Raw genomic sequence first — 25,782 nt, forward strand, 5'->3', positions numbered from 1 at the left:
ATACCCATTATCCAAATCAAAGCCCAGAATTTTTTCATACATGCTCCCTTTCCTGTGCCCATAAGACCAGTCTGGCACTGACACCCATAGCCCGCCACTTTGCCTATACCGCACAGCAAGCCATGAATCCCACATGCAGCCGCCATGTCTTACCTTGGGCTTGCAGTTCCTACATCTTCTTCCTGCTCTTCTACAACACCGGCTAGCTCTGGGGGGAGGAAAGTATCTTTGTTGACATTATTCACCCAGCTTTCCTTTGCCTCGTTTTCTCTGTCCTTACTCTGCTCAGCTGAAACAGGAAACAATAAAGACAGGAAGGTTATCTCTCACCTCCTGACCTACAATTCTCATATCAGCTCTTATCACTGAAGGCTCGAACCTGAACTTCAGGCCTTCCCTGAGTGCCAAGGCAATCAGTAATGAGTCTGAAGACCTGGGATCAGAATATCTGGAAGAGAAGTCAGTAGATTCCTCTGATATTAGCTCCCCTCCGGCCCCAAGCAGAGTCTCCTGAGAGCATGGGTGTACCTTTAAACGTGCAGGTAACTCCAGAGACAACTGAAGTAAGATTCGGACTGCCTCTGACTCTGACATGAATTGGTGTCAGGACCAAATGTGTATGGCCAGGGGACACTCAGGGCAGGAAGTCCTCATTAAGAAAGAAGCACCATCATTACCAGGCTTTTACTGAACATCTGCAATGTGTCTGACCTAAGGCTGAGCTCTGGGATACAGAGGGGAAAAATACTTCTAGTCTGGGATGACTCTCTCCACTGGCACCTCCTCCTCTTCCTTGTCTCTACGTATCCAAATTCTACATACTTCTCCATACCCAGCTTAGATGCCAGGGCCCACACAATACCTCTGTGCTCCCTCTTCAAGAAATAACCTCTTTTGCCACTGAACACATAGGGCTCTTTACCTGTATCTCTCAGATAATTAACATTAACAGAGTGATGACAGTGCCAGGCACAGAGCTAAGTTCTTTGCATGAATTATCCTAGAAGGAGGGAGAGACTTTCTAAGTTTGCAGGTTTGGAAACGGAGGATCACAGAGTTCAAGAAACTTGCCTAAGGCCACATAGCCAGTAAGTGCCAGGAATACTTTCATCAGTGTTATGAAGATGAAGCAATATCAGGTCTCCCAATTTCCAAATATACTCACATTCCAAGGTGGTATTCCCCCCACAAGTCTCTTTATAAGTTTAGTTTTTTTTCAATTGCAAAATCGAGTCCACAGGACCAACTTGCACCCCTCAAGATTTTTGAAGGTCTGGATGGCTTTCAAAATCAAGAGGCCTGTGAGCAATGCATGGCACATACTAAGCAGTCTGCTCTTATTTGCAGAGAGTGTGGCTCCGAGTCAGAAAGACTGAAACCCCAGCTCTGCCATTTGACAGCTATATGACCTTGGCCATGTAGAACTTTACATACACCATATACAGAATGGGGATAATAATACCTACATTATAAGGTTGCTGCTACAATTTGAAATAATAGAGAGTAAATACCTATCATACATTAGATGCCCAAAAAGGTGACAGTTATTCTCCTTAGTGAGTACAGACTAGATCTAGACAGAGGCTGTGAATCTTGGGGGTTCAGATTCACAGTGACTAGTCCAGAGTTAGCAGGTACTGGTAGATATTTAATGAACTCAACAGAATTCTAAAGAAGCCTTCAGAATACTGTCTCTACAGTCCTTTAAATGATATACCTGGTTAATTAAAGAAGTACCAGATGTCAAGGTCATTGAACAGGGAGGCTAATCTCTTTCTGTCTAAGCTCTTTGCCCTATTCAGGAGAAAAGGTTCTGAATCTTCGGAATTAAAAACCAAAGAGAGAAGAGGTGGTAGATCCTTATAAGTCTCGACTGTCTATGCTACTACTACTCAACATGGCATCGAAGGGGTTCCCTTTGTCCTTCTATACCACACTAAGCCACTCCGCCCCACCCCCATCCATCCAAATACAGGGCAAGAAAATTTTGAGCTAAAGGGCTACACATTATGCAAAGTGTACCTTTAAATGATTTCCCTCATCAGATTTTAGTAATGATTTTGATGCCCTTCCCTTTTCCCGACTCCTCCTTCCCTAACAAATGTTAGCTCTAAATGTACTAGCCAAATCAACTCACCTGCTACCTGGAGCCTCTTCTTTCTCATGGATGCTCTGATGATATCCGTGCCATGAATTTTGTCTCTGTGCCTTTTTGCCTTGGCTTCATAAAACCATTGGCCACTCATATTCTTCAGCTGCTGGTCATCCTTAATTTTTTCAGGCAAATGTCTACAAAAGGAAAAGAGCTTTACTTTGCTGAGAACCCACAGTAAACAAATGAGTTCACTGTGACACTGCATAAAGCAATTCGTAAACACACAGCCAAAATGAAGCTCTTAATATTTTAGAAGATTCCACAAACCTCCCAGATGACTAGCAAATGTATATTCCCCTTTGAGAAGTCAGAGAAGCCAAGGCTAGCATTTTTTAAAATTTCAAATATTTAATCCATGATTCCCAGATGATGCCTGAAATTTCTCAATGGCAGATTCACTTTTTGGCCACAGTCTTCTGTGTCCACTATTCAAATGCAAATACCCTGGGGAAAGATGACATATTAAGCTTCCTTAAGCCTTGGTAGCCTTATCTGTAAAAAGGGGTTAATAATAGTAACCCACCTCATGGGATTGCTATGAAGATTAAATTAGCTTATCATTGTCAACCACCCTCCCCGCACATGCCTGGCACCTAATAAACACTCAATGACTAACTGGTGGGGTAGTTAGCAGCTTATCAGTCCTTTCCATTTCAGTGAAATGAGTTTACGAAGACTTTCCTGGAAGCCTGTGGGAGACAGCACATGATGTCCCGGGGTCTCAATCTCAGGGAAATGAATCCTGAAAAGGCAGGCTGCAATCAAGAAAGATCAAATTTATGTGAGTGGGGTGGAGAGTGGAGGCAAAGGCAGAGGCCAATTCCGTTTATGCAGACACTGCTTTTAAGGGTTCCGCAATCATTCGTGCTCACTGAAAAGCTGAAACCTAAAAAACGAACCAAGTACTGCCTTCCTAAAACATCCCTAATTTAGACTGGCTGCAAAAACATTGTTCTGCTTCGCAAGCCTTTTAACCTTTGTATCTCTCTATCCATCTCAATAAAATGAGAACCACAAACTCTATCTTTTCTTATTCATAAAGATGTACTTAGAGTAAAGTGGAATAAAAGCCTTAAGGAGACTTTGAACTCTTGGAAGATAGTGTGCTCCATAAATCCAGGAGAGTTTTATGATTGTCATTCAAGCAACTACGCACTTCCTGAAATAGCAAATCTAAGTGTTTTAGCCAAGAACGTGTATGGTGGCCACACACCAGGGTTGTGGCAGGGCTGGGCATGAGGGCTGCACACAGACATACCTGGGAGTGGAGGAAACAAGAGGGACAGTTATCTTGGGTCTAGCAACGCCATTTTCCTCTCTCCCAAGTGTGCCTGGAGACTGTCTGTCTACCCGGAGTCCAACTCTCTGCTGGAATTTCTTCTCCTCTCCCAACTACCTAAGAAGTGACCCTATCCCAAACACGCTCAGTCACAAGCCTTGAACACACTGCCATGATAGCCCATCGCCAAATCCTGACAGAGAGAGTGCCATCACTTCATGGTTCTGCATCACCAGAGAGGTCACGGATCTTATTAAACATGTCTAATGGTTTCCCATTGCCTAGGTTTTCAGCAGAGAAACAACCCTTATGGGCTGCTGGTGGAGCTTTTGCCTTCTCTTCCCTAAAGGACCAAGTTTAAGTTGAACTCCAGAAGAGAGAAGTCCTTCCAGCTCTCCCTATTAGAGAGTGAGCTTCTAGTGGCAGGGCCCGCTATCAATGTATCCTTGCTGGGTGTCTGGAAAAGTGCTAGCAGAGGGAAGGAGTATCATCATATGAGGCCACTGACCACCTACCTGGCTTGAGGCTACCTTTTCAGATTCAGGTTCATTTTCCAGCACTTGCCCAGCACACTAGACTCCTTATTGTTCTCCAAACAGCTCTTTCATGACCTCCGTAAACATTAGAAGCAGGAAAGTGTGGCAGAAAGACTATGGGCTTTGGAGTCTTTCAAAATTAGGTCCAAATACCCATTCTGACTCTTTCTAGATGTGACCTTGGGCGGGTTCCTGAACCCTCAGTCTTCTTGTTTGTAGAGAGGAGAAAATGAGACCTCCTCTGCAGGACCCCTGGGATGATTAAAAGAGGTGTTTACCTCAAAGTACCTAATAGTACCTGGATCTTGGTAAGAGGTCAGTAAGTGTGAATTCTCTCGGGATGTCTTTTCCTCCTTCTCTGTCCAGTACGTTGCTCCTCATCCTTCAGATCCAGCTCACACACCACCTAGCCAGGGGAGCCTTCCCCGATTCCCGAGGGCACAGTTCAGCTTTCTGTTCTCCACACTTCCACAGCACCTCCACGATAGCACTTACCACACTTTCCAACGATCTATTTGCACATCTGTCTCATCCACTAATCTGTCAACTGTGCCAACTCCTTGAAGGTGGGAAAACAAAAAACAAAAAGCTATACCTTAATCACCTTTATAATGCCAGCACCTAGCACACAGCCTGGTTCAGAGCTGATACCCCAAGACTGTTTGTCAAGTGAAAAAGCCAATGAACAAATAAATGCTCAGCAGCCACCCCAGTCTGAGTCAGGTAAGAGATAAGAGAGATCCTGTCACTGCTGGGATTGGGTAAACCACACTGTATCACAATGGTAGTGCCTTCTCTTGATGAGGCAGGATATCTCATCTCTCAGAGGAATAGGAGAAAAACATAATGAAACATGGCATCAGTCATCATCTTTTTCAAAGAGACCATAAGCCCTCATAGCACAACTTTCAATTTCTCCTCATAAGATTTATTTACTTATTTTAGCTGTTCCACTGAAATGAATTTTTACAGGTCCTTGTGCTGTTCTTGATCTGCTCCTGCCTAAATGACTGTCTGCAAGTCTCTGCTCACACCAGACTTGGTAGTGCATAATAGGAGTCAGGTCCATTGAAACACATGTCCCCTAGAAAAGCCAGTATCCATTAGAGTGAGGAATTAAGGCTGGGTTTCTGGCTCATTTCTTTTAATGTGGCAAAAGAATAGGAAATTCTCTCAAATTCAGTTAAGTGCTATTTATGTATATCCTAACATGACAGTCACTGCTGGATTCAATCAATTTCTTTTTCTATCTTAGTCACTTGATCATTTTGAAAAACCCTGCTATCCAGGTGGTGCTGTTAAAATTTCTACCAGCCCATGGTGACCTCTCGTTTTTTTCTGAACTCTAATCATACCAACAAAATTAGCATTTGACTCTCTAATCACTGTATCATTTAGTTGAAGCGGAAGAAGGGTAGGTTTCTTGGGACCCATCTCTTACACCTTACTACCCTCTCCACGCATGCATGTTGTGCTTAGTAGAGAGCTGAGGATGGAGAAGATGCTTAATAAACACCCGTGGGCTGGTGGGCAGAAGCGAAGGCAGAAGAAGAGCACTCAGCACAGAGAGGACACTGTCCCGCTGCCCTCCTGACAGAACGTGCTGGTCATTCCCACATTCCTTCCACTATTACATACAAAGCATATTGTTTTGTACTGAGTCCCATGCTTGGCACTTAATATGCATCATCTCATTTAATCCTTACAATTTCACCACGATGTACAAAGAATTTAGTCAATTACGAAAGATGGCCATCTTGTGTCCTCTATATATTAAAGGCCATATCTGTTAGTTTGTTCATTCACCAATCCATGAATCCCCTAACACACGCCAGGCACATGCTCGGAGCTGTGTATTAAAAAAATCAATCTACAGCCCTAACTGCCAATGTTCACTCCTGTGGTGCAAAGAGTGTAAGCACTTACAGAGGAAAGACAGAAGAATAGGACTGCCCTCCAGGCTGGCCTCAACACTTTCCCCTCAGCCTACCTCCTTTTTGTCTTTTGGAATGAGAAAGCACACCCCAGCTTACAGCTATTCATTATTGTTAGGCAAAGTCCCAACATCACTGGCAGGACCTGGTTGGTGTTACCTGGTCAATTGTATAAATATTTAAAAAAAAAAAAAAAAATTAGCAGCTTGTCCAGAGGGGCTAATTGGTCCATATCCCAGCTTTTTTTTTTTTTTTTTTAACTCCTCAGTAGGGATAGTTAGACTATGTGATTTGAAATTACTCTTAGATGTTTATTTTGAGTGTGAGAGCTGGACAGGACCCTATACAGTTACAAATGGCCTCACTTTATAGATGAAACAATTGAAGCCCAGAGAAGTTAAGAGGTTTGCCAAAGGTCACACAGAGCCGGGACCGGAAGCCAGCCTGACTCCTGGCCATTGCTCTATTACCCCATCCTGCCTCTGAGAGCCAAACATGATTTTGTTTTTTAAGATTGCTATCACATTCCTCTCTTTTTACAAAGGAATTCAACCTTTGATAGAGGATCTCAAAACCAACACATGTGAAAACGAAATAAATTGCAAATGTTTCTTACAGTGGAAAATGAGGCATAACGTGTGTCCCTTGTGTCATGAACACATCATAGATCCCCACAATCTGCTGCAAGACAGCACAGCATGTGGGAAGCACAGGCTTTGTAGTTTGATAAGCAAGGCTTCAATCTTGCAAGGCACTTCACCTCTTCCACCCTATTTCCTCGCTGTTGAATGAGTTCTGCTACACAATTATACAGATGAAAGGAGAAAATGTATGTGAAGCTCAGTGTACAATGTAGTTCCTTGACAAATGTTGGTTCCCTTCCCCTTCGCTTTGATAGAAAACACCACCAGAGGTCCTGGAAAGCCATTCTTCAATGACGACTGCCTTCATTTAAAATAAACTAGGTCTTCAGGAAGTAGTTGAGAATCCTAAGATGTGGTCGCGGTTGAGATGGCGGTATCTATTGTGAGAACGCCCATCACCATAGATGTGGTTGCGTGTGCATGGGGTGGGGGACGTGGTGCTGGTGGTGTACAGATGCACATGGGCAATGATTTCCTGCTGGCAGCATGACGCAGGGTACAGGAAACGCCACCTCTAGAGTGTGTCATTTTCAAACCATAAAAGACTAAAATTACATATGTGTATGAATGGTGATGTTTCTTAAAAAATGGGGGTGGGGGCAGGGTGGAGGAACAGGGGAGAGAGAAAAAGAATCCATCCTGATGTCTGCTTCACTGCTGTTTTGTGAAATGTCTCCCCCTGGTAGTTAGGGAAGCAGGCTGGATGGAGATGTATGGTAATAACTGAGCCCGGAAATTGTGGCTACAGGTAAACAGGCATCATGAAAGACAGTGACCTGGAACTGTTATCTTTTTACTGTACCGCAGAGACACCACAATAGATATTCCCTTGGATTCAAGTTCATGTTCTACCATTAACAGATTGAGTGATTTGGGAATTGGATATTTCCTCTGTATGACGCTCATTTTTCTCATCCATGAAATCAAGATGGGAGGTAACATATAGACTAACTAAATCATCTCCCAAGTGTCTTAAATTAGCTTGGATGTGAACAATTCAAAGTGCTGGATATACCAGGCATGGCAAACAGATTTCGGTTCAAATACCAAATCTCATCTGCGGCTACACTGAAAAGGATTCTGAGACAGTGTATGCTCTTAGTTGGCAACAGTCCTATAATTCATTAGTGATGTCCCCGTGGCTATAGGAGGATTATATTCCAAAGTCCATAATGAATTAGCATTGAAAGAAGAGTCTCAATTTTAGTGGCAGTTTTGCCTTACTAGTGATGTGTTGCTTAGATTAATATTATAATGGTATAATTTATGTTTCTAGAGCCACGTGCTGCCAAGAAGGGGGATTGGAGCATTGCAAAATCATATTAGGGAAACAAAGTTAAGATTTAAAATTTGCAATTGATAATCCATTATGTGTATGAAGGCCATTATATAGTAAATCTCTTGAGGGCTGGGACCATGTTTCAATCACCCTAGAATTATCTTCATATCATTGTTCAGAAAAGTTCCCTATACTTAATAGGTGCTCACTTAAATTTCACTGCATTAAGTAACTGAGAGCTTTTAGGAATAATTTCCTCCTAAGGAATCAGACTAGCCACCAGAGACTTCTGTTCTTTTTTAGAGGCACAGTTGGAATGGTAAAAAATAAAATTAAAACATATTCATGACCTATTATGAGCTAAGAAGATAAAGAATTACTCTACTCAACTTTGGCTTTACTCCTTTAACTTTGGTACTATAGTTATTCCAAGTCTCTGAGTTGAGGTTCAGAGAAGTTAAGTAACTTGTCCAACAAATTGCAGTTGATCAGTGGTGAGGATAGGATTCAAACTCATGTCAGTTTGACTACAAGTTCCATGCTGGAGAGTTCTTTCCCTGTGTCATGATAGAAGCCTCACTGTTTTTCTGAAAGAATAATAGGAATGTACAGCATGGGGCAGAGGGAACAGCAATGGACCAAGAGTTTTTCTTATTACGGCATTGGCACTGATTAGCTGTGTGGCCCTGAGCAAACCAATTCCCCTCTCTGGACTTTACCTTCTTTAGTGTAAAATAACTGATGTGGACCAAAAATATCTCTTTTCCAGAGTATGTCTGATGGAAGAGCCAAGAACCAACAGCTGGGGATGCCAAAAGTGATAGAAAGCAGACACCCACTGAACAGCATTTTCAGAAACCGGAAATCTAGTTCTAGTTTCACCAGCCCAGAAGCAGAATGACCTCAGAACCATCCCTACACATCCCTTTCAGTCCTAAAGCATAGAGAGTATCAGAGCACGAGTCCTCTTATGTGGAGCAAGCCGTGGGTTGGGCTTCCTTCAGTGTCCACAGGCTACAGGCCTCGTGCTCACCTGACCCCCTGCATTCTGTCACTCCTCTCCAGTCCCAGGGTCCTGGATCTGCCCATGGCCAAGATCCATGAGGTGCTTTGAGCTAACTTAAAGCTCCCCCTGAATGGTGGTAACAGATTGGACTTGACTCACATCAGATTTTTCACCACCCTGAATCTTCTTCCTATCCATTTATAAAAGCCAAAATCAAGGGCAGCACCCGTGGTAGCTGCTGGGACACCATCAGAAACAGTGGACGGAAGGAGAGTCTGCAAACCCAGTGTTACAAAGGGTCTTAGCATTTCTGCTGTGGCTGTGGTCTGGCTGGTGCCAGAGGCTACACATTCACACCCCTTACAAGACCCAGTTGTATGGAGAACTTTACATCTTGGGGGATATTTTCATCAGCTACTGCAGGTACCCAAGAAGCACCTCCACTCTACTCATACAGAATCACAGAATTATGTGGAAAACTCAGCAGCTTGGAATGCCAGGTGTCAAGAAAAGATGGAAAGGAAGGATGAATCTCTCTCTGTAACCTGGTGAGATAGAGGAGGTAGAATTGCAGAAGTGGGAGGAACTGAGGGAACTCGCAGCAATCCAATGTTCATAGCCCCGAAATCCTGAAATAGGAAGAGGACTCACTGTTTTCTTCCCAAGTCTCTCCATCTTGTCTTGTCAGACACTAAAGGAATTTCCACTCCCCAGTATGCTTTAAGAATCAACTTATACTTTCTCTGAGCGGCCCCCTCCTCTTATTTCTAAAATGGGTATAACAGTTCTGTCTTGCCAAATATCAAGGCTGCTGTGAGGAACATAAAAGAATAACATTCATGAAAGAACTTTATGACTGTGAATAGGTAAAGGATTAATGTTACCAAGAGGCTTTGATGACTGATTAGTGTAAATCCCCTGCCCCTCCTGAGGAAACTCCTCAATGCACCCTGCTTGCCGAGAATGGGGAGCAGTGCCCCGTCCAAGGTGCACAGAGCACTGCAGGTGACTTGTGGGGAGGAGTATGACAAGTAAGGAACCCTGTTTGCATGGTCTCCACTACCTACAGCTACCTCCTGTCGCCATCACAGCTCGATGTGCTACCTCGCATGGAGACAGCCACTCCCTTCTCCATGGCCAGGTCCCAGGATGGCCTGTTTGCTGTTCTTTTCTCAGGGAGAGGAGATGAAGTTAGCGAATAAGTACCTGAAGACCAGGATTTGATTCTCCCTTCTGACACCTATAGATTGTATGAGCTTGGGCAAGTCACCTGACCTGTCTCAAAGTCAATTTCCTCACATATCAGAGTGGGCGAAAATATATCCCCCCAGATCCCACCCCCAACCGCACAAAGGTGTTGTGAGCTCAGAAGAAATAATGGGCATGTAAGCCCTTTGCAATTTGTTAAGCACTGTCTAGATATAAATGATCAATAGGAGCCAGAATCAGGAACTTTAGAATGCTCGAAGTGAATTACAGCACATTCATTTATAAAGCATTCATGTTTAGTTAGGGTCAAAAAATGGGAAATGGTTCAAATAAGTCCATTATTCATGATACTTGGATTCCAGGAAATAAGAACATGCCTTATGCTCCTCTTGGATAACTCCTGGGATGAGGATCATGCAGTTAATACCAACTTACATCAAGGAAGCCTTTCACTAGACAGCAGAGCCTGGACTCAAGCCTGCTCCTTCAGCATCCTGATCTCATGCTCCATCTACCACGTGGGTGAATGAAAGTGGCAGAAATGTTGACGTGGAACAATTGGGTCCCTCCCGACAAGGACAGTGTGTCAGAGTTGCCACTCCTTCTTGTGGGAAACCAACGAAAAACTGGCTCTGTCAGAGCCAATTTCAATTGCTACTGAAACCAACTCAAACATTTCTGAAAGTACGCATAAATGTGAGGTACTTTTCAATTTATTTTCTGTTAAAAATTTTAGAAATTTAAAATATTTCTAACTTGGTTCATAATTCAGTTTAAAAAAGTGGATTCAGTTAAAAAATGTGGATATAAATATACGCACACGTCCATATATGTAGATTTAGGTGTATGTATATGTTTGTATATATTTCATTTTTAATTCAGTGTTTAATAAGTTAAAGGAGCTTAGTTAGGTTTTTAATCAAGACTCTCTATCTGGCAGGAGTCCTGTGGGATAAATTAAGAGACACCAAGGAGGAAAAAGTTCCATCCAGGAAGTAAACCTAAAATTGGAACCCATAAATTCAGGCTCCAAGTCAGAACTACCACTTATGGTTGAGGGAAAAAAAAAAAAAAAAGTGCCCCATCTTCTTACAGACCGGCCCTCCTCCCCGCAGGCCTGAGGACCTCTCTGGCCCTACCTGACTCTCTCCTCTTCAGCCCTCTTCAGGGCAGCGTCCCTCTGCAGAACCTTCATGATGGCCTCTTGCTCCTCCTCCGTCAGGAAGCTTAAGTCAATCATTTTGAAAGGTGTACACAAAAATAACGGTAACAAATCTGGCTTAAAGTTCTCAAAGCTAAACAACTCTGACTGTAGGCCGGATGATTAAAAGATGCAAAAATAAAATGAAATAATATTTTGTTCGGTTCTCGAGCAAAAAAAGTCTTGTTTGGGCTCAGCAAAGGTTTTAGGTGGTCGATTGCAAAATCTCGAGTGCCCTTTCTGGTGAGGCAGGAGTGATCTGTGGGACGACGTCAGGAAGAGGCTCTCAGAAGGAAGCAGCATCCCTTGCCGGACAGGTCACTTCTACAGTGGCATTTCTATTCATGCTCCCTCTCTGGACCAGTGTTAGACACAGTTTGTTCTCCTCCAGTCCTCATCATCAATTCAAGGAGAGTCAGCAGCATCTGGGCATCATCTACCTGGGGAATCATGAGACAGTAAACACCAACAGTGAGAGGCAGTTCCTATAAGTATTGCTCTTTATTACAATATTTAAAACGGGGGGTGGGGGGTGGAAATGACCATGAGATGGTCTCTGAGATCAGGGAAACCAGTTCTGCCAGCTTCCTGAGCAAATGGCAAATGGTTCATGAAACATGCTTCAGCTCCATTCCAGACAGCCAAGATGGAGAGCACACAAAAATGCCTGTCAATGTTTAACAATCCACTGAGGTAAGGATTGGTTGCAAAAAACAGCTGGTTCTCTCTCTCTGCAAACTCATGGGGCACTCAGCTAAAAAGTCTCAGTAAAGGTCAGTAGACCAGGGAGACATGATTCCAGTTGTCAAGTGATTATGGGTAAGAAACTAGGAATAAAAAATTCACAAATGCTCACTTCTTCATGAGTATATCCGTGCTCCGTAATGACAGTGGTGTTAAGTATCAGGTAGCTTGCACAATGGCGAGAATTGTTATGCTTCACCTAGTCTCACCTCTAACCTTTGCTGGGGCTGGAGCAACTCACCAAGCTAGTCTCCCTTCATTTCTGAGAAAGGAGAAAGAACACTTACTGGTATGTGGTATATAAACTGGGGAAAAGAGGCAAAATTTCAAAACACTCCACCATCCAAACTGAGCATTTTTAAGTAGGACGATATGCAAGAATCCTATTTTCTCTGAGGCATCTTAAACCCATGTGCAATGAAATGAAGGTGAGACCTGAAGAATGCCACAGCCAGACAAGACTTCAGAGATCATCAACTCCAGGATTGGGGTCCTTTTAACAAGTGCAGTACTGCATATACAGTAGACACTAAAAACCAAGTGTTTAGTAAAGTTTAAAGCAGCCCCACTTAAGAATTAAGTCAAGTGTCTACACTAGTGAGTCATTTTTATGAATAAATTCTTCATCTGGACAATAGAATTACTGGGAAGTACTCCCTCCACTACTTGCTAGCTATGAACCGTTAGGCAAGTTACTTCCCACTCCGAGGCTCAGTTTTCTCATTTGTACTTACTTGACATACCTCACAGTTTTTAAGAATTAAATGAAATAATGAACATAAAACAGCACATACCTTGCATCCTATACCAAAAACAGCTACCAAAAATATTCTGGCTCCCTTTCTGAGTTCATACTTTTGTTCCATCCAGCCAAATAAGAGTGTACTTAATTATATATTTTCTTTTTCTCTTTTGAATTATGTTTCTTATCTCCCCCATGAAGTTTGGCCTTCATGGACAGGTACTCTGATGACCTTTGTTTTATCTTCCTGTAGCTCCTTACATAATGTCCACAGAGACCACTCAAACAAATATTAAGATAATACTTTACTCTTTTTAAAAAACTTGCATGCACTTTCATAAGTTACTGAATACTTGTTCATTTGAAAACTACTCATCCTTCAAGATGAAAGTCTCCACCTCCAGAAAGCTTTCTCTAACTTCCATAGCCAGAGTTAAATGTTGTAGTGGATTCACTTATTGTTCCTAACTCTTTATTTTCTTTCTGAAACAGAACCATAGCACCATGTTGCCACTAGAGTAAGCAGAGTATTCATCTCTACCTTCCTGATGTTGGGCTTGGCCTGTGACTTACTTTAGCCAATAAAATGTTACAAATGTAATGTAAGCCTAGGCAGTAGATGTGCTTGTGTGGTTTGGCTTGGCTTCTTGTTCTGCCATGTTCCACAAGAAGAGCTAACCCCAGGTAGCCATTGCCTCTTCAGTCTAGGTCTCAGAAAGAGAGATACAAGGACAGACCAGAACCTCACCCACCTGAAGCAGGGTTACCCCAGCTGACCTGTAGATATGGAAGCAAGAAATAAATATTTTTTGTTGGAAGCCACTAAGGTTTGGGGTGGTCATACAATACTTTTGTGGCAGGAACTTGACTAACAAAAACTTTCTCCTCCATCTATATACCTCCACTGCTACAATTATTTGTCTGCCTTCAGTCTTTTCCTTTTGACTGTGAGTTCCTGAATATAAATAACTAAGTGAATGAGTAAATGAATGAATGAATGAATGAATGGACCAAATCCAAATATACCACTTCACCAGGAACAGCTATCTAAATTTTTTTCATGCACAGAAACTTACTTAGATCTCAAAGGCTGGCAAGGAAATGGATTCAGGCCACATTCTGGGAACCATGTCTCTGATGAGGCATTACACTGCCAGATAGTTCAATGGGAGATTGTTTTTAAGTTCAATAAGTCGGGGGCAGGAAGAGAACAAGAGAAAAAGCACTTTGGTCATCCAGCAGTGATAACTGGCAGGTTTGCTAAAGGAGGAAATGCTGGTTTCCACACCTTCAGGTAGAACTAGAAGCTAACCAGTGCTTCAGTGTAAAAACTTCTACGAGTTAAAAGTCTATCTAAAAATCAGCTGTTAAATTTTAATTAACTAATTAATTCGTTAGTAAAAATAAATAAAAAAATAAAAATCAGCTGTTACTGAGGCTAAGGGTAATATCCTCATTTTACGAAGGAGTAAAGGGCTGGAATATTTGACACCTAATTGAGTAGCCAGGCGTCACCACCCAGTCAACATGGCAGGAGAACCCTCAGATGACAATCAAGATTCTTCACTACCAGGTACTCCCCCAACTCCCAACTTCTGGGTGTTATTTATCATGGGAGGAAAAAATCAAACGTTTCATTCATTCACCCATTCATTCGACAAACATATATTGAGAGCCTATTATGTGCCTGGCACTGTTGTAAGCTCTGAAGATATGGCAATAAGTAAGACAGAAGAAAACATCCTGTCTTTGTGGAGCTTACGTGCCAGTTGGAGGAGACAATGATCGATGATCAAATAACAAAAAAAATAAATAACTAAAATTGAAAAATTAAACCAAATAATTAAATTATATAACTTGTTGGAAGGTGAAAAGAGCCAGGGAGGAGAAAAACAAAGCAGAAAAGGGAAGAGAGTAAGAGAGAGAGAGAGAGAGAGAGAGAGAAAGAGACCGAGAGAGAGAGAGAAAGAGAGAGAGAGAGAGAGAGAGTGTGTGTGTGTGTGTGTGTAGTTGGGGGGGAGTTGGAGTTGCAAAGAGTGTTTAGGGTAGGTCTCACTGAGAAGATGACACTTGAACAAAAACTTGATAGAGGTGAGGAAACAAGCCACACAGGTATTGGAGTGTCCTGAAGTGGGAGAGAAAATAGGAAATAGCAAGGAAATGGGCCAGTGCTGGAGCATCAGAGTGTGCCAGGAGGAGGCCAAGACAGAGAAGGTCAGAAAAGAAATACATCAGACTAGACTAGACTAGGCTTTGTAAGAGCTTTAAGGTTTCTGGGTTTTACTCTGAGATAGAGTAGCATTAGGAAAGGCAGAGGAAGAAAAAAAATAAGTATTTACTGGACACCTCCTACGTGCCTGGCACTTTACGAGTATCACTTCATAGGCACCTCACAAGGATGTGAAGGAGATATTTTATTATCTGTATTTTTCAAATGAGGAGAGTAAGGCTCAGGGAGGTGTTTGCCACTACGCTTGTGTACAGTGGAAATGGCATTTGCTTGTGGCTTTGTCAGATTAAGGCACCCCAGTGTTGATATCATTTAATTCACCCCTCCACACAGATTCCTCAAACTGAGGAAGCAGAACAAAACTTTTCCATCTGGCCGTGGCTCTTTGTTCTCTGCTTAAGCATAAAAGAAGCATAGCTGGTGGTCAGTATGGGAGCAACCTCAGTGCAAAAACGGAGATGGATGAATTTGCGGCACAGGGATTCTTGATGTGTTCACACGAGTGGTTTCCATGTGAGCAAAATATCTCCTTAGGTTCAGCCCTCCCTCCCTCCCTCCTCATGCTGCTGAGTAAATTTCCAAAAAACTCAAATCTGACAAAGCCATATTCCAGGCTTAATATCCTTCACCTACTTCCCACTGCTCATCGGCTAACGCTTAAAATCCTGACCGTGGCCGCAGGACTCTACGTGAACCAGCGCCTGCTTTCCTCTCCAAGCTCCTCTCCTTAGGCCCCAACTACACTAAAGGTTTTCGGTTCCTTCTGCCTTCGGGCCTCTGCATATGCTGTTCCTTCCTCCTGAAACACTCCTTCCTGAGCTAATACCACTTGACAGCAAGTTACATGTCACTTATTGGGCAGAAGCCTTCCCTAACCTCTCGAGACCAGGTTAAATGTCCCTACAATGTGCTCCATTAGCATCTGACTTCCTCAGTCAAGGTATTCATCACACTGTCTTGAATCTCTACTCGCATTTGTCCCCACTAGTTAATGAGCAAGGCCTGGGCCTCTGAGTGCTTTGTATCCCCAGTACCTGCCACTGTGCCTTACACGTACTAGGCTCTCAAGTATTTGATACATGTACACAGGTAGAAGGGGACTGAGCTTCCACTTTCCCTTTAACTTGAATCCGAGGCCCATAATTGAAACAGGCTTATATTATTCATTGAGTTCCAGCTCCAGGTCTTTCAAACGACTGCATGGTTTAAATAAATCACATGGCTGTTGTAGGTCTCAGTTTTCTCACCTGTATGATGGGCATATTCACTCCTACTTTCCGTTCCTTATGGACATTATTATAAAGCTATGGTTAGAACGCAAGACACTGTCAAAGACAAATAAGGAATAAGCAGCAGTAGGAACAGCAGCACAAAAGGGAAATTTGAGGTCTCCAAATGTGGACTGTGCTTAATTCCAATTTTTCATGTGTCAGCTCTGCTATGCCACATCTATAAAAGACAATACTCTTCTCCTTGTCAATTGTCCAAGAGTTAAGCTGGAGAAACCCAGGCCTCCAACAGTTGGGACTTGCTTTTCATGGCAGCAAAGAGAAGAGCTAGGCTAGTAGCCCCAAACCCAATCATTTTGCCTGACCAAACCCCGGTTACAGCCTGATTAACAATAGCATTTGCTCCCCGACTTGCTCTGCTGCAAAGAGGGACCCAGACGGCACCCTCTCCTTTCCCAGAAGGCTGTTTTTGTACCAAAGCTTGCAGACCCCAAGGAAGGGGAGGAAAACGCGAGTAAGTAGTGACTCTCACATGATGAGGTTTTCAGAAGAAAAGAAAATTGTTCTGACAGTCTCATGACATCAAGAATGAAGGCTTGAAAGAAAGTCCTGGGAGGCAGAAGGAGAGCAGGAACAAATAGGCTTGAGTCAGGGTGGGGCTGGGGAGAATGGTGCTGGACAAAAATAGGCCCGATCAATAAAGTGGTTTAGCCCCAGCAGTGACAAACCGTCAGACAGAAAACTAAAGACTTTGGAAACTGCCTAGATCACAGCAGCAAAGGATAAATAGCATAACCCTCAGATGGTTCGGGAGAAGCCTAGGAAGAAACAAGTGGAGGTGGAAAGTCAGAGAACCTTTGTTCACCTCCTTCCTAGCACACAGAGCTCCCCTCAGTATACCAAACTGGTGGTCACCAAACCAGCAGCCCACACTGCCAAGGCACGCGTGCCCAAACCTGCTAAGAGCCCCGCTGGGCCACTCCAATTCTCAGGCGTAGTCTGCACTTGGTTGAACTTGCCTGTAATTTCACCCTTTGTCTCCAATTTGCCCTGCCACTCTCCCTTTCACACAACAATTTAAAAGGAAGACAGCTTTTATGTTTTCTCAGAGTGTCCTTTGTTGAGGGGACGATGAACTTCCTCCTTCCCTCAGCTGTTTTCTAAGCCTCTCAAGATCTTGGTCATTTTTCTCTAGACTGTAAAATGAGCAGGTGGTGCTAAGTGCTTTACACAAATGATCTCAGTGAATCCCTCTGACTACCCGGTAAGGCAGGTATGTATGCTCCACACCGTACAGACAACACTGGTCTCAATCAGTTAAACAACTTGTCTGCAGCTGCTCAGCCAGAACATGGTTTCAACCCAGGGCCGTAAGATTCTAAAGCCACCAGTTTTAATCTTCACTACATCGCCACTCCCCTTATTCTCAGAGAGGCCATACAGCTAGTTAGGGACAAAGATGAGACTAGAACCCAGGTTTCCTGATTGTGTTGTTCCTCCTTCTGTACCTTCTTTCTTCTCTGTCATTTCCTATAGGCCATATGCCTTGGCCCTCAGAGCACGGCATGCTCTTCTATGGGCAACTTGTTAGAACAGGAAAATGACTGGGCCCTTTGAGTTTGTTTTATGGACAGACATGGAGAAAAGGACAAGCATAGGACAGAGGGAAAAAAGGCACCTGTGTCAACATGTGGCTGTTTATACATGGCCATCAGCTTCTAAGAATGGTAGAGATGCCTGGAACCAGAAACTACTACTAAAAAAAAACTACTTTATATGTTTAAACTCAATCAGAATGTTTTGTTATATAGAAATGTATGAGGATTCTTCCAAAGGTGGAAGCCTTTTGTCTACTTCATTCAACTCCTCAACAGCTGATGTTTCCCATGGACTGAATGGGCGACCTCAGACTAAGAATGTGATAAGGAAAGACTACTTATGTGTGACAATTCCCCCTACCCCTTAATCTCATAGTCAAACCGAAAGATAATGTCCCTAGATTTCAGAGAGGCTGCATGTTCCCGCATGATGCAGCTGTTTGGTCAGGCTTGGGAATCACAGCTGCAAAGGATCTCCATAGGTCAGAACTGGCTGGTGACTGGTTAAAGAGCACAACAACTTATACAGTTAAGCATGTTCACTTGTATGTCAATTGTTTTCCAGCGGTAACAGGGGCAAACACGAAAATGAACAGCTGAATCAGAGTCATAACTAGTTCTTTGTGCAGATGAGCAAGCTGAGATGCAGAGAGGTTAAACCAATTGCTTAAGGTCACACAGCAACCTAATGTGAGAGCTGGGACACTCAGAGACCGTCTTTGTCATCCAGGACATATACAATTTCGACCTAAATAAGGATTTGAAAATGGGCAAATAAATGGGTTGGGCTGCACTTTACAGCACTCTCGAAACCAGCACGCTGATAACAGCAGATATTAGAGATGAATTCTAAACTTAATTATTTTCTTAGTTTCAAATTCTGAGGAAGGGAGTGGAGGAACCAGCTGATTTATTAACTAGGCTGTAATTAAACCCAGGATAATAAAGTTAACTGAACTGTAGCAATCACCAACTCAGACTTTAAAAGGCTACATAAAGTCTCGCTTTTGATGCAGTCATGTACATTCCTATCTGGCCTGAGAGTGAGGGGCTCTCTCCAAATGTACTAATTCAGGGGTTCCCAAAACTGACTGCATTAGCATCACCTGAAAAGCTTTTAAATAAATAAATAAATAACCATGCCTGGGTCTCTTCACCCTCCACATCCTCCCAGCAATTCTGATTTGACCGGTCTGGGGTCAGACCCCACCTGGGATACATTTTTTAAAAGCCATCCAAGAGACTGTTAAGTGCAGCCAGCACTGAGACCACCGAACTAACTAATCCTCTCCTCCTTCTGGCCTCTGCTCAAATCCAAGACCTAGAGGATAAGGCAAACAAGGTGGCAGGACACAAAACAGAAGGCAAGGTTGTGTGAGCACAGCACCCTGCACCTACAGCACCCTGAAAATGAGGCCTCCTTAAAAGTGAGGCAACTCAGGAACAAAATTTAAGGAGACATGCACTCTCTGGGTGCTACACGTGAAGTGTCAGCACTTGCATGATCTTGTCTTCATAGATTTTGTGCCCTGGGTGCCTCACTTGCCTCACCCGCCTCACCCTAGTCCCAGACTTGCTCAAACCCCTCTGGCCAGACCATTAATTACCCCATCAAAGATACATAAATCAAGTTCCCACCACGTGCAAGGTCCTCCTTGCACAGCCTCTAAAGAGACTCTTATTCTGAAACTGATACAGGTGAATAATGCCTCTGACGTCTGCATGCTATACCCCTGACATAAGAGGCTGCTGTGATGGAGTGGAACACACTGGTTTGGGGGTCAAAAGAGGATTAGAAGAGGATTGTTCTATCATTAGTCTTTGGCAGTTCCCCTAAGGACTCTGGATTTTTCCCTTGGTCTGTACCATGTAGGCAGCAAGACCTACTTTACAAAGTTGCTGTGAAGATGACATTAGGCTGAAAGTAAAATGGCATGGGATGTAGTAAGTGCTCCATGGTAATGACGAATCGCCACCATTTCACTAACCTCAATCACCTTCTCACGCTACCCTGAGGTTGCAGTGCTACTGCTGCTGCTTTACTCATTTTCCTCTTCAGACTGTCTCCTACCTTCTAATTGCCCACCCCATCTTAAGGAGTCAAATTTCTGGTTTATGCAAGCACCTCTCTACCCATCACCCCAGGCCTCTGAGGAGATAAAAAAATCTTCCAAATTCGGGGGTAGGGATTGGCAATAGAGAGGTAGGGTGAGAGGATCCCATTTTTAAATTACTAAGAATTCTTCTAAATCTTCTCATTTTAGGACTGGACCTCAGCTTTAGAAAATCAAAAGTGAAGAGTCTGACATTGTAGTCTCTGGTTCTGCATTAACAGCTCTCATCCAACTCCACTTCCTCGCGTGATGGGCAGAGAGGTGCCTTGGCCCTGCTGTGTTCCTAGCACCTGGCATGGTGCCTGGCACACAGCCGATAACTCATTTATTGAATGAAGGAAAGAAAAAAAGAGATTCGAGGGAAAAAGCAAGATAATTCAACAGCACAGAGGGCAAGCCAAGAAAAGTTACAAGAGTGGGACAAAAAAGTTATCTTCCATAGATGTCCAGTATTTGTTAAATCTCTGTGGTAGGCAGAATAATGGTCCTCCAAAGAGGCCCACATCCCAATTCCTGGAACTTGTGAATATGGTACTACATGTTAAAAGGGACTTTACAGATGTGATTAAGAATCTTGCGATGGGGAAATTATCCAGATTATCTAGGTAAACCCGATGTAATCACAAGGTCCTTATAAAAAGGAAGCAGGATAGTTAGCAGGAAAGAAAGGAGATGTGAGGGTAGAGACAGCTGGAGTGGTATGCTGTGGAGATGGAGGAAGGAGCCACGAGCCAAGGACTGCAGGCAGCCTCTAACAGCAGGAAAAGGCAAGGAAACAGATTCTCCCCTAGAGCCTCCAGAAGGAACTCAGTTCTGCCAACTCCATGATTTTATCCTGTAGGCCCCATTTCAGACTTCTGACCTCCAGAACTGTAGGAGAACAAATTTGTGTTGTTTCAAGCCACTAAGTTTGTGGTCATTTGTTACAGCAGTAACAGGAAACCAATACACAGTCTGAAGACAGATAAAGTGATTTATTCATCTCTGAATCCTGTCCTTGTCCTACAGCCAATCAGTTGCTGGATTCAGTTGATTGAACCTCCACAATTTCCCTCCAATGAAACCCTTTCTTTCTCTACCACTCATTTAGTGATTGTCTCTGAACATGACCTCTTTCATTCCTGGTTCTTCCTCACTTCTGTCTACTGTACACAATATAGCTAGATTCATATCCCAAAGCTCCACTTTGATTATGCCACACCTCGACTTAGAAAACCTTCCCTAACTCTTCCTTGATGGCAGAATAAGTCCATATTCCATATCCAAGCTTCCTATCTAACCTTGCTACCCCATGAACTCCAGCCAAACCACTCAATATCACCTCTATACTCTGTTCTTGCTATTCTCTCCACTTAGAATGTCTTTCCCTTATAGCTGCACACAACCAAAACCTACTTACCACCCAAATCCCAAGCTTAAACGATAACTCCTCCATGAAGCTGCTCCTGTGGTCCCATTCCCCTCAGAAATATCCACTCCACAAGCTGGCAATAACTCCTTCTTTCACTGAGTCTTCATAGCACCTATTTGTACATCTCTCATCTGAGGTAAGAGCGAGCACAGGCTCCACAGTCAGATGGACCAGGGTACAGTGTGACCCTCTTGTGCAAGTTACTTAGCTTCTCTGAGTCTCAGGCTTTTCATCTGTAAAACAGGTCTCATACCAATCTTACTGGGTGGTTGAGAAGATTAAGGCTCATATATAGGTATTCACACAATAAGCATTCAATAATTACAATATTTACAATAATTACATAACATTATAGTAACTTATATACACATCAAATTCCCACTTTTAGACTCTTTCAGGGAAGAGTTTATGTCCACTCTATTTTTGTAGCCACACAGTACCTTGCACATAATAGAGAAAAATCTTCTAAATATTGAACCTGTCACTGGAGTATTGGGAGCATCTCTTCAGCCTTCCTGTTCCATGTAGAGTAAGGATGGCCTCATTTTTCTCCATTTTGGAGAATGGGGGAGAAATACACTGGTTCTCTTCCTGATCGTCAGTGTCAGACAGAATTCTTAAGATGGAAACTTTGCAAGACCCACCCTTTGGTTAATGCCTCAATACTATTATGTATCTCAACCAACAATAAATGAGTATTGTTTTCATTAGCATAAGTTACATATTGTTATTTTAATGCCATTGAATTCTAGCTCAAAGAACAGCTGTTGTTCCTGAGCCAGTGGGACAAAGTTCCCTTTTACTCCATTATGTTTAGAAATCCCATGCTGGAGAGTCTCCCTCATTCCTCAGCTGGGTATGCAACAAAATTATCTTCCTTTAAAGGCATTTCTTAAACCACTTTTATGCTAGAGTAGAAACTTAGCCCTTTTTTTCTCAATCTAGTTGGCATCATCATGAGATTTAAAGTCATGAGATCTGGTTTGAAATCTAGTCGCCTACTTATTAGCCTGGAGACCATGAAAATAGCACTTACCTGAGCCTCAGTTTCCTCAGTTCTAAAATTGGAACTAACCACTGTCAACCTCCCTTGCTGAATCACCAGAGGCCAGTGAGACCATGTACGGAAAGACATTTTGTAAACTGCAAAATGATATAAAATTTTATCTCCCATTGGCCTTCTAACTCAGCATAAGCTCCAAGCAGACACCCATAGATTGGATAAGAGGAACGTTCTCAGGGATCCCATGAAGGCAGATAAAGTGAAAGCATTCTAGAAGAAATGAAGAAAGCTTTCTCTTTACCGGCCTTCATGGAATCCCTGAGACACACCTGAGAATAGTGTTGTAATTGAAGGTGCCACATAACCACAGGCAAGCTTCTCTTGCAGGAATCTTAAGGAACATCTGATTTGCTATCTGTAAAATGTTCTGGGGTGATATTCCTAAACGGAAGGTGCCATTCAGTGTGACTACCGCATAATTAGTCAGCACCACCTCTGCCCAGGCATCATGCCAGACTCTTTACCTATATGACATCCTGAATCTTCAAAATCCAACTATCATTCAAGGCAGTAGTGTAATCCAGAAGGGCCTTCACTATGATTGAGAAGGTGTTAAGAAATGACCAACCATGTCTAAGACAGGACTTAACATTACTTAGCGTTTAACATTAAAATGGGCAGCAACTCTCCCAAACCCAGTTCAGTTTTCTTCAACCTCTAGTCCCCTTACTTATTTCCTAGTACAATGCTTCACAGAAGGGTAAAAGCCCTAATGAGCAAATCTCATGAAAAATTCAGCTGGTCTTTGGAGAAAACAGCTGGAGCTGACCTTAGGAATTCCATTAATTTCCCCCTACCACACAGCCTTAAAATAGCCAAAGAGCATTTCTAGCTAGCAATGACCTTTCCTTTAAAGGAAATACTATGCAAAGAGGCATGCTGGGGTCATTAGCCCAAACCATACAGTCCCCATGATAAATCCTTGGCCGAATGTTCCTATGAGAATCTCCCTTCCCAAGGTCAACAATGAAATTTCATTGTGAAGGCTCCCCTTGCCCTACTCCCCAGGCACCACTGGATCTATATAAAGACATACACTATCAGCCAGTAACTACCTGAGTGGCCATGAGGAAGCCACTCCCGCTTCCTTGGCTCCAATCTCCAAATCTATAAAAGGAAGTGCCAAACTCTGACCTCTGAGGTCTTTTCCTTGTATAAGACTCCCTGGGAGGTACCTGGGAGGTAATGAAGGCTCCTCATTACCTTCAGGATAAAATTGACACTCCTCAGTGTTACATGCGCTCCTCCAAATCTGCCCGCTGCCTTCTTCATTTTCCCTGATATTGTACCTTGAGGTTTCTTAAGTTGACCTCAGACACCTCTGTGCCTTTAGAACATGCAGCTCTTTTTGCCTGTAATGTCTTTTCCCAGCTTCTAAAATTCTTACTCAGTTTTCAAGACGCAGTCCAGGTATCACCTCCTTTGAGAAGACAAGTCTATAACTCTCCCTCACAAGTTAGTGTAGAGTCTCACAGGACTCTGCATTATATAGTAACAGTCCGTTTACTCATCTGTGTCCCTTACAAGCCTGAGTGCTCCTTGAAGGTACAGACAACATCCATCTCTGTACTCCAGGTACCAGACCCTGGGCCTGCCGTTCGCTGTTTGCCGACACTGTGCCAAATTCCACCAGAGGAACACATGCATCTTAGAGTGTTATTCCAAAAGACCAAAAATTAATTTTTTTTAAAGATTCTTTTCTCTATTCAAAAAGCAAGAAAGAAAACTATCTCTAAGTCGTTGCCTTATTAGGAAAAAATATATATAGCTGTTTGGAATTGTGACCTAACCTTGAGGGGCTGAAAAACATACAATTTTCCCTAAGAAACCTCTTTTTAAACCATCGGAACCACAGCTTTTTAAAAAGGAGATTCAAATTTATAAATAATGTATAAATTGGTGGGGTTTGGGTTTCTTTTTCTTTTTCACCAAAAGGAAGGAAAATCTTTAAAAGGAGTAAATTATATGCTGAATTTTCTGAAAATTCTCAGCCATGCCCTGGAAAATCATGAAAAGCAGAAAGAATGTTATCTTGTATAAAAACAAAATGTCTCGTTAACTACTAAAATTATTGAAAGGTATGTGCACATTTTAGAGAAGCAAAATAATTAATTAATTAACAGCTAAGACTTGGACTTGAATACCTTCTTCTGTCTTTACACATATTGTCTCTACACAAGACAAACCAGTAAAGTAGGCAGCACTGTCTGTGTTTTATAGATGAAGAAACTGAAGTTTGTGGAGAATAAGGGACTTGCCTAAACCCATATCTCCTCTAAGCTGCAGGAATGGGATTTGAACCCAGGTCTGCCTAGCCCCAAACTTCTGTCCGACACACCGGAAAGAGCTGTGGAAAAAGTGGAAGGAAGGGCCAGGCACACAAGTTCCCTGCGAAGGAACTCAAAGATGCAAAGAGGAGCTAAGGTTTCCCTCAAACCTTCACACATCCCAAACACTGAGCTTTGCAGTACAGAATGCTGTGAAACTTGATGTGTAATGCAACCAGTTACAATGGGATTTTTATTCTTTATGTGATTCCAGTTTGACAACATATATTAACAGACTCCTGAATTGTGGAGAGCGGTCAGGGAGTATGATGTTGCAGCATCAGGAAATTTAATTTTTCTAAGCCCTCATGAACAACAAAAATCCTTGCACGGATCTGGGAAAGAGCTTGATAGTATTAGTCGATTCTTAAAACCCCATCCAAAGATAGAAAAAATTATCATCGACACTTCGTTCCTCAGGGTCAGCCTTGCCCTGCCTGGAGGAGCAGCAGAAGATGAGGTTCTGGTCCTTGCTCTGCCACTAATGACTGAAACCATTGTTTTCTGGTGACCTCACCTGTAAAATGAGGCATCTGGTTTTTGATCTCTGAGATATCTTCCAATTCTATAATTTTTTTTTCTTATGGGCGTAATAGCAAATGGCCAGAATGAATTCTGACACCAGCTAGCTACCAAGTTAGCCAAAGAAGGAAGAGGTGTACAGGAGGGAAAATAAAAGTCATCCCGCTGCCCAGCAATAAAAAAGCCATTTTAGAAACTAAACATTTTTTCATAAGATATAGCTATATTGAAGGAAAGAATGATAATTAGGAAAATAGGAAATAAAAACTGACAAAAGTCTTTCTTCCCTTCTTTCTGTCCCTTTCTCCTTTGTTCCTTTCTCATTGAGTGTTCCCTGCTTGGGACTGGGCTAGGTACTACGTGTACGATTATTAAGTAGTAAGAACTGGTTCCTGTAGTCAAGAAGATTTGGGTTCACAGGTATAATGATAGCTCCCATTTGTATAAGGTTGAGAGTTTACACTATATTCTAGCATATGTACTCTTTACAACAACCTCGGAAGCTAGGGAGGGCAGCGAGGAATAAATATGATCATAATCCCCCTTTTATTGATGTAAA

The 25,782-nt window shown here is 42.7% G+C and overlaps 1 protein-coding gene across 1 annotated transcript in view; it reads right to left on the reverse strand.

Moving 5' to 3' along the window:
- The window catches only part of SYTL2 (synaptotagmin like 2), a 94,953-nt gene that overhangs the window by 43,415 nt on the left and 25,756 nt on the right, over positions 1 to 25,782 (reverse strand). The window contains 3 exon segments of the mRNA XM_015600610.2: positions 154 to 289; positions 2,138 to 2,289; positions 11,182 to 11,683. Coding sequence (XP_015456096.1) covers positions 154 to 289; positions 2,138 to 2,289; positions 11,182 to 11,282 — 389 coding nt within the window. The 5' untranslated portion in view covers positions 11,283 to 11,683.

Source organism: Pteropus alecto, unplaced genomic scaffold (genome assembly GCF_000325575.1).
Source record: "Pteropus alecto unplaced genomic scaffold, ASM32557v1 scaffold7, whole genome shotgun sequence".
In the NCBI taxonomy this organism is placed as follows: Eukaryota; Metazoa; Chordata; class Mammalia; order Chiroptera; family Pteropodidae; genus Pteropus; species Pteropus alecto.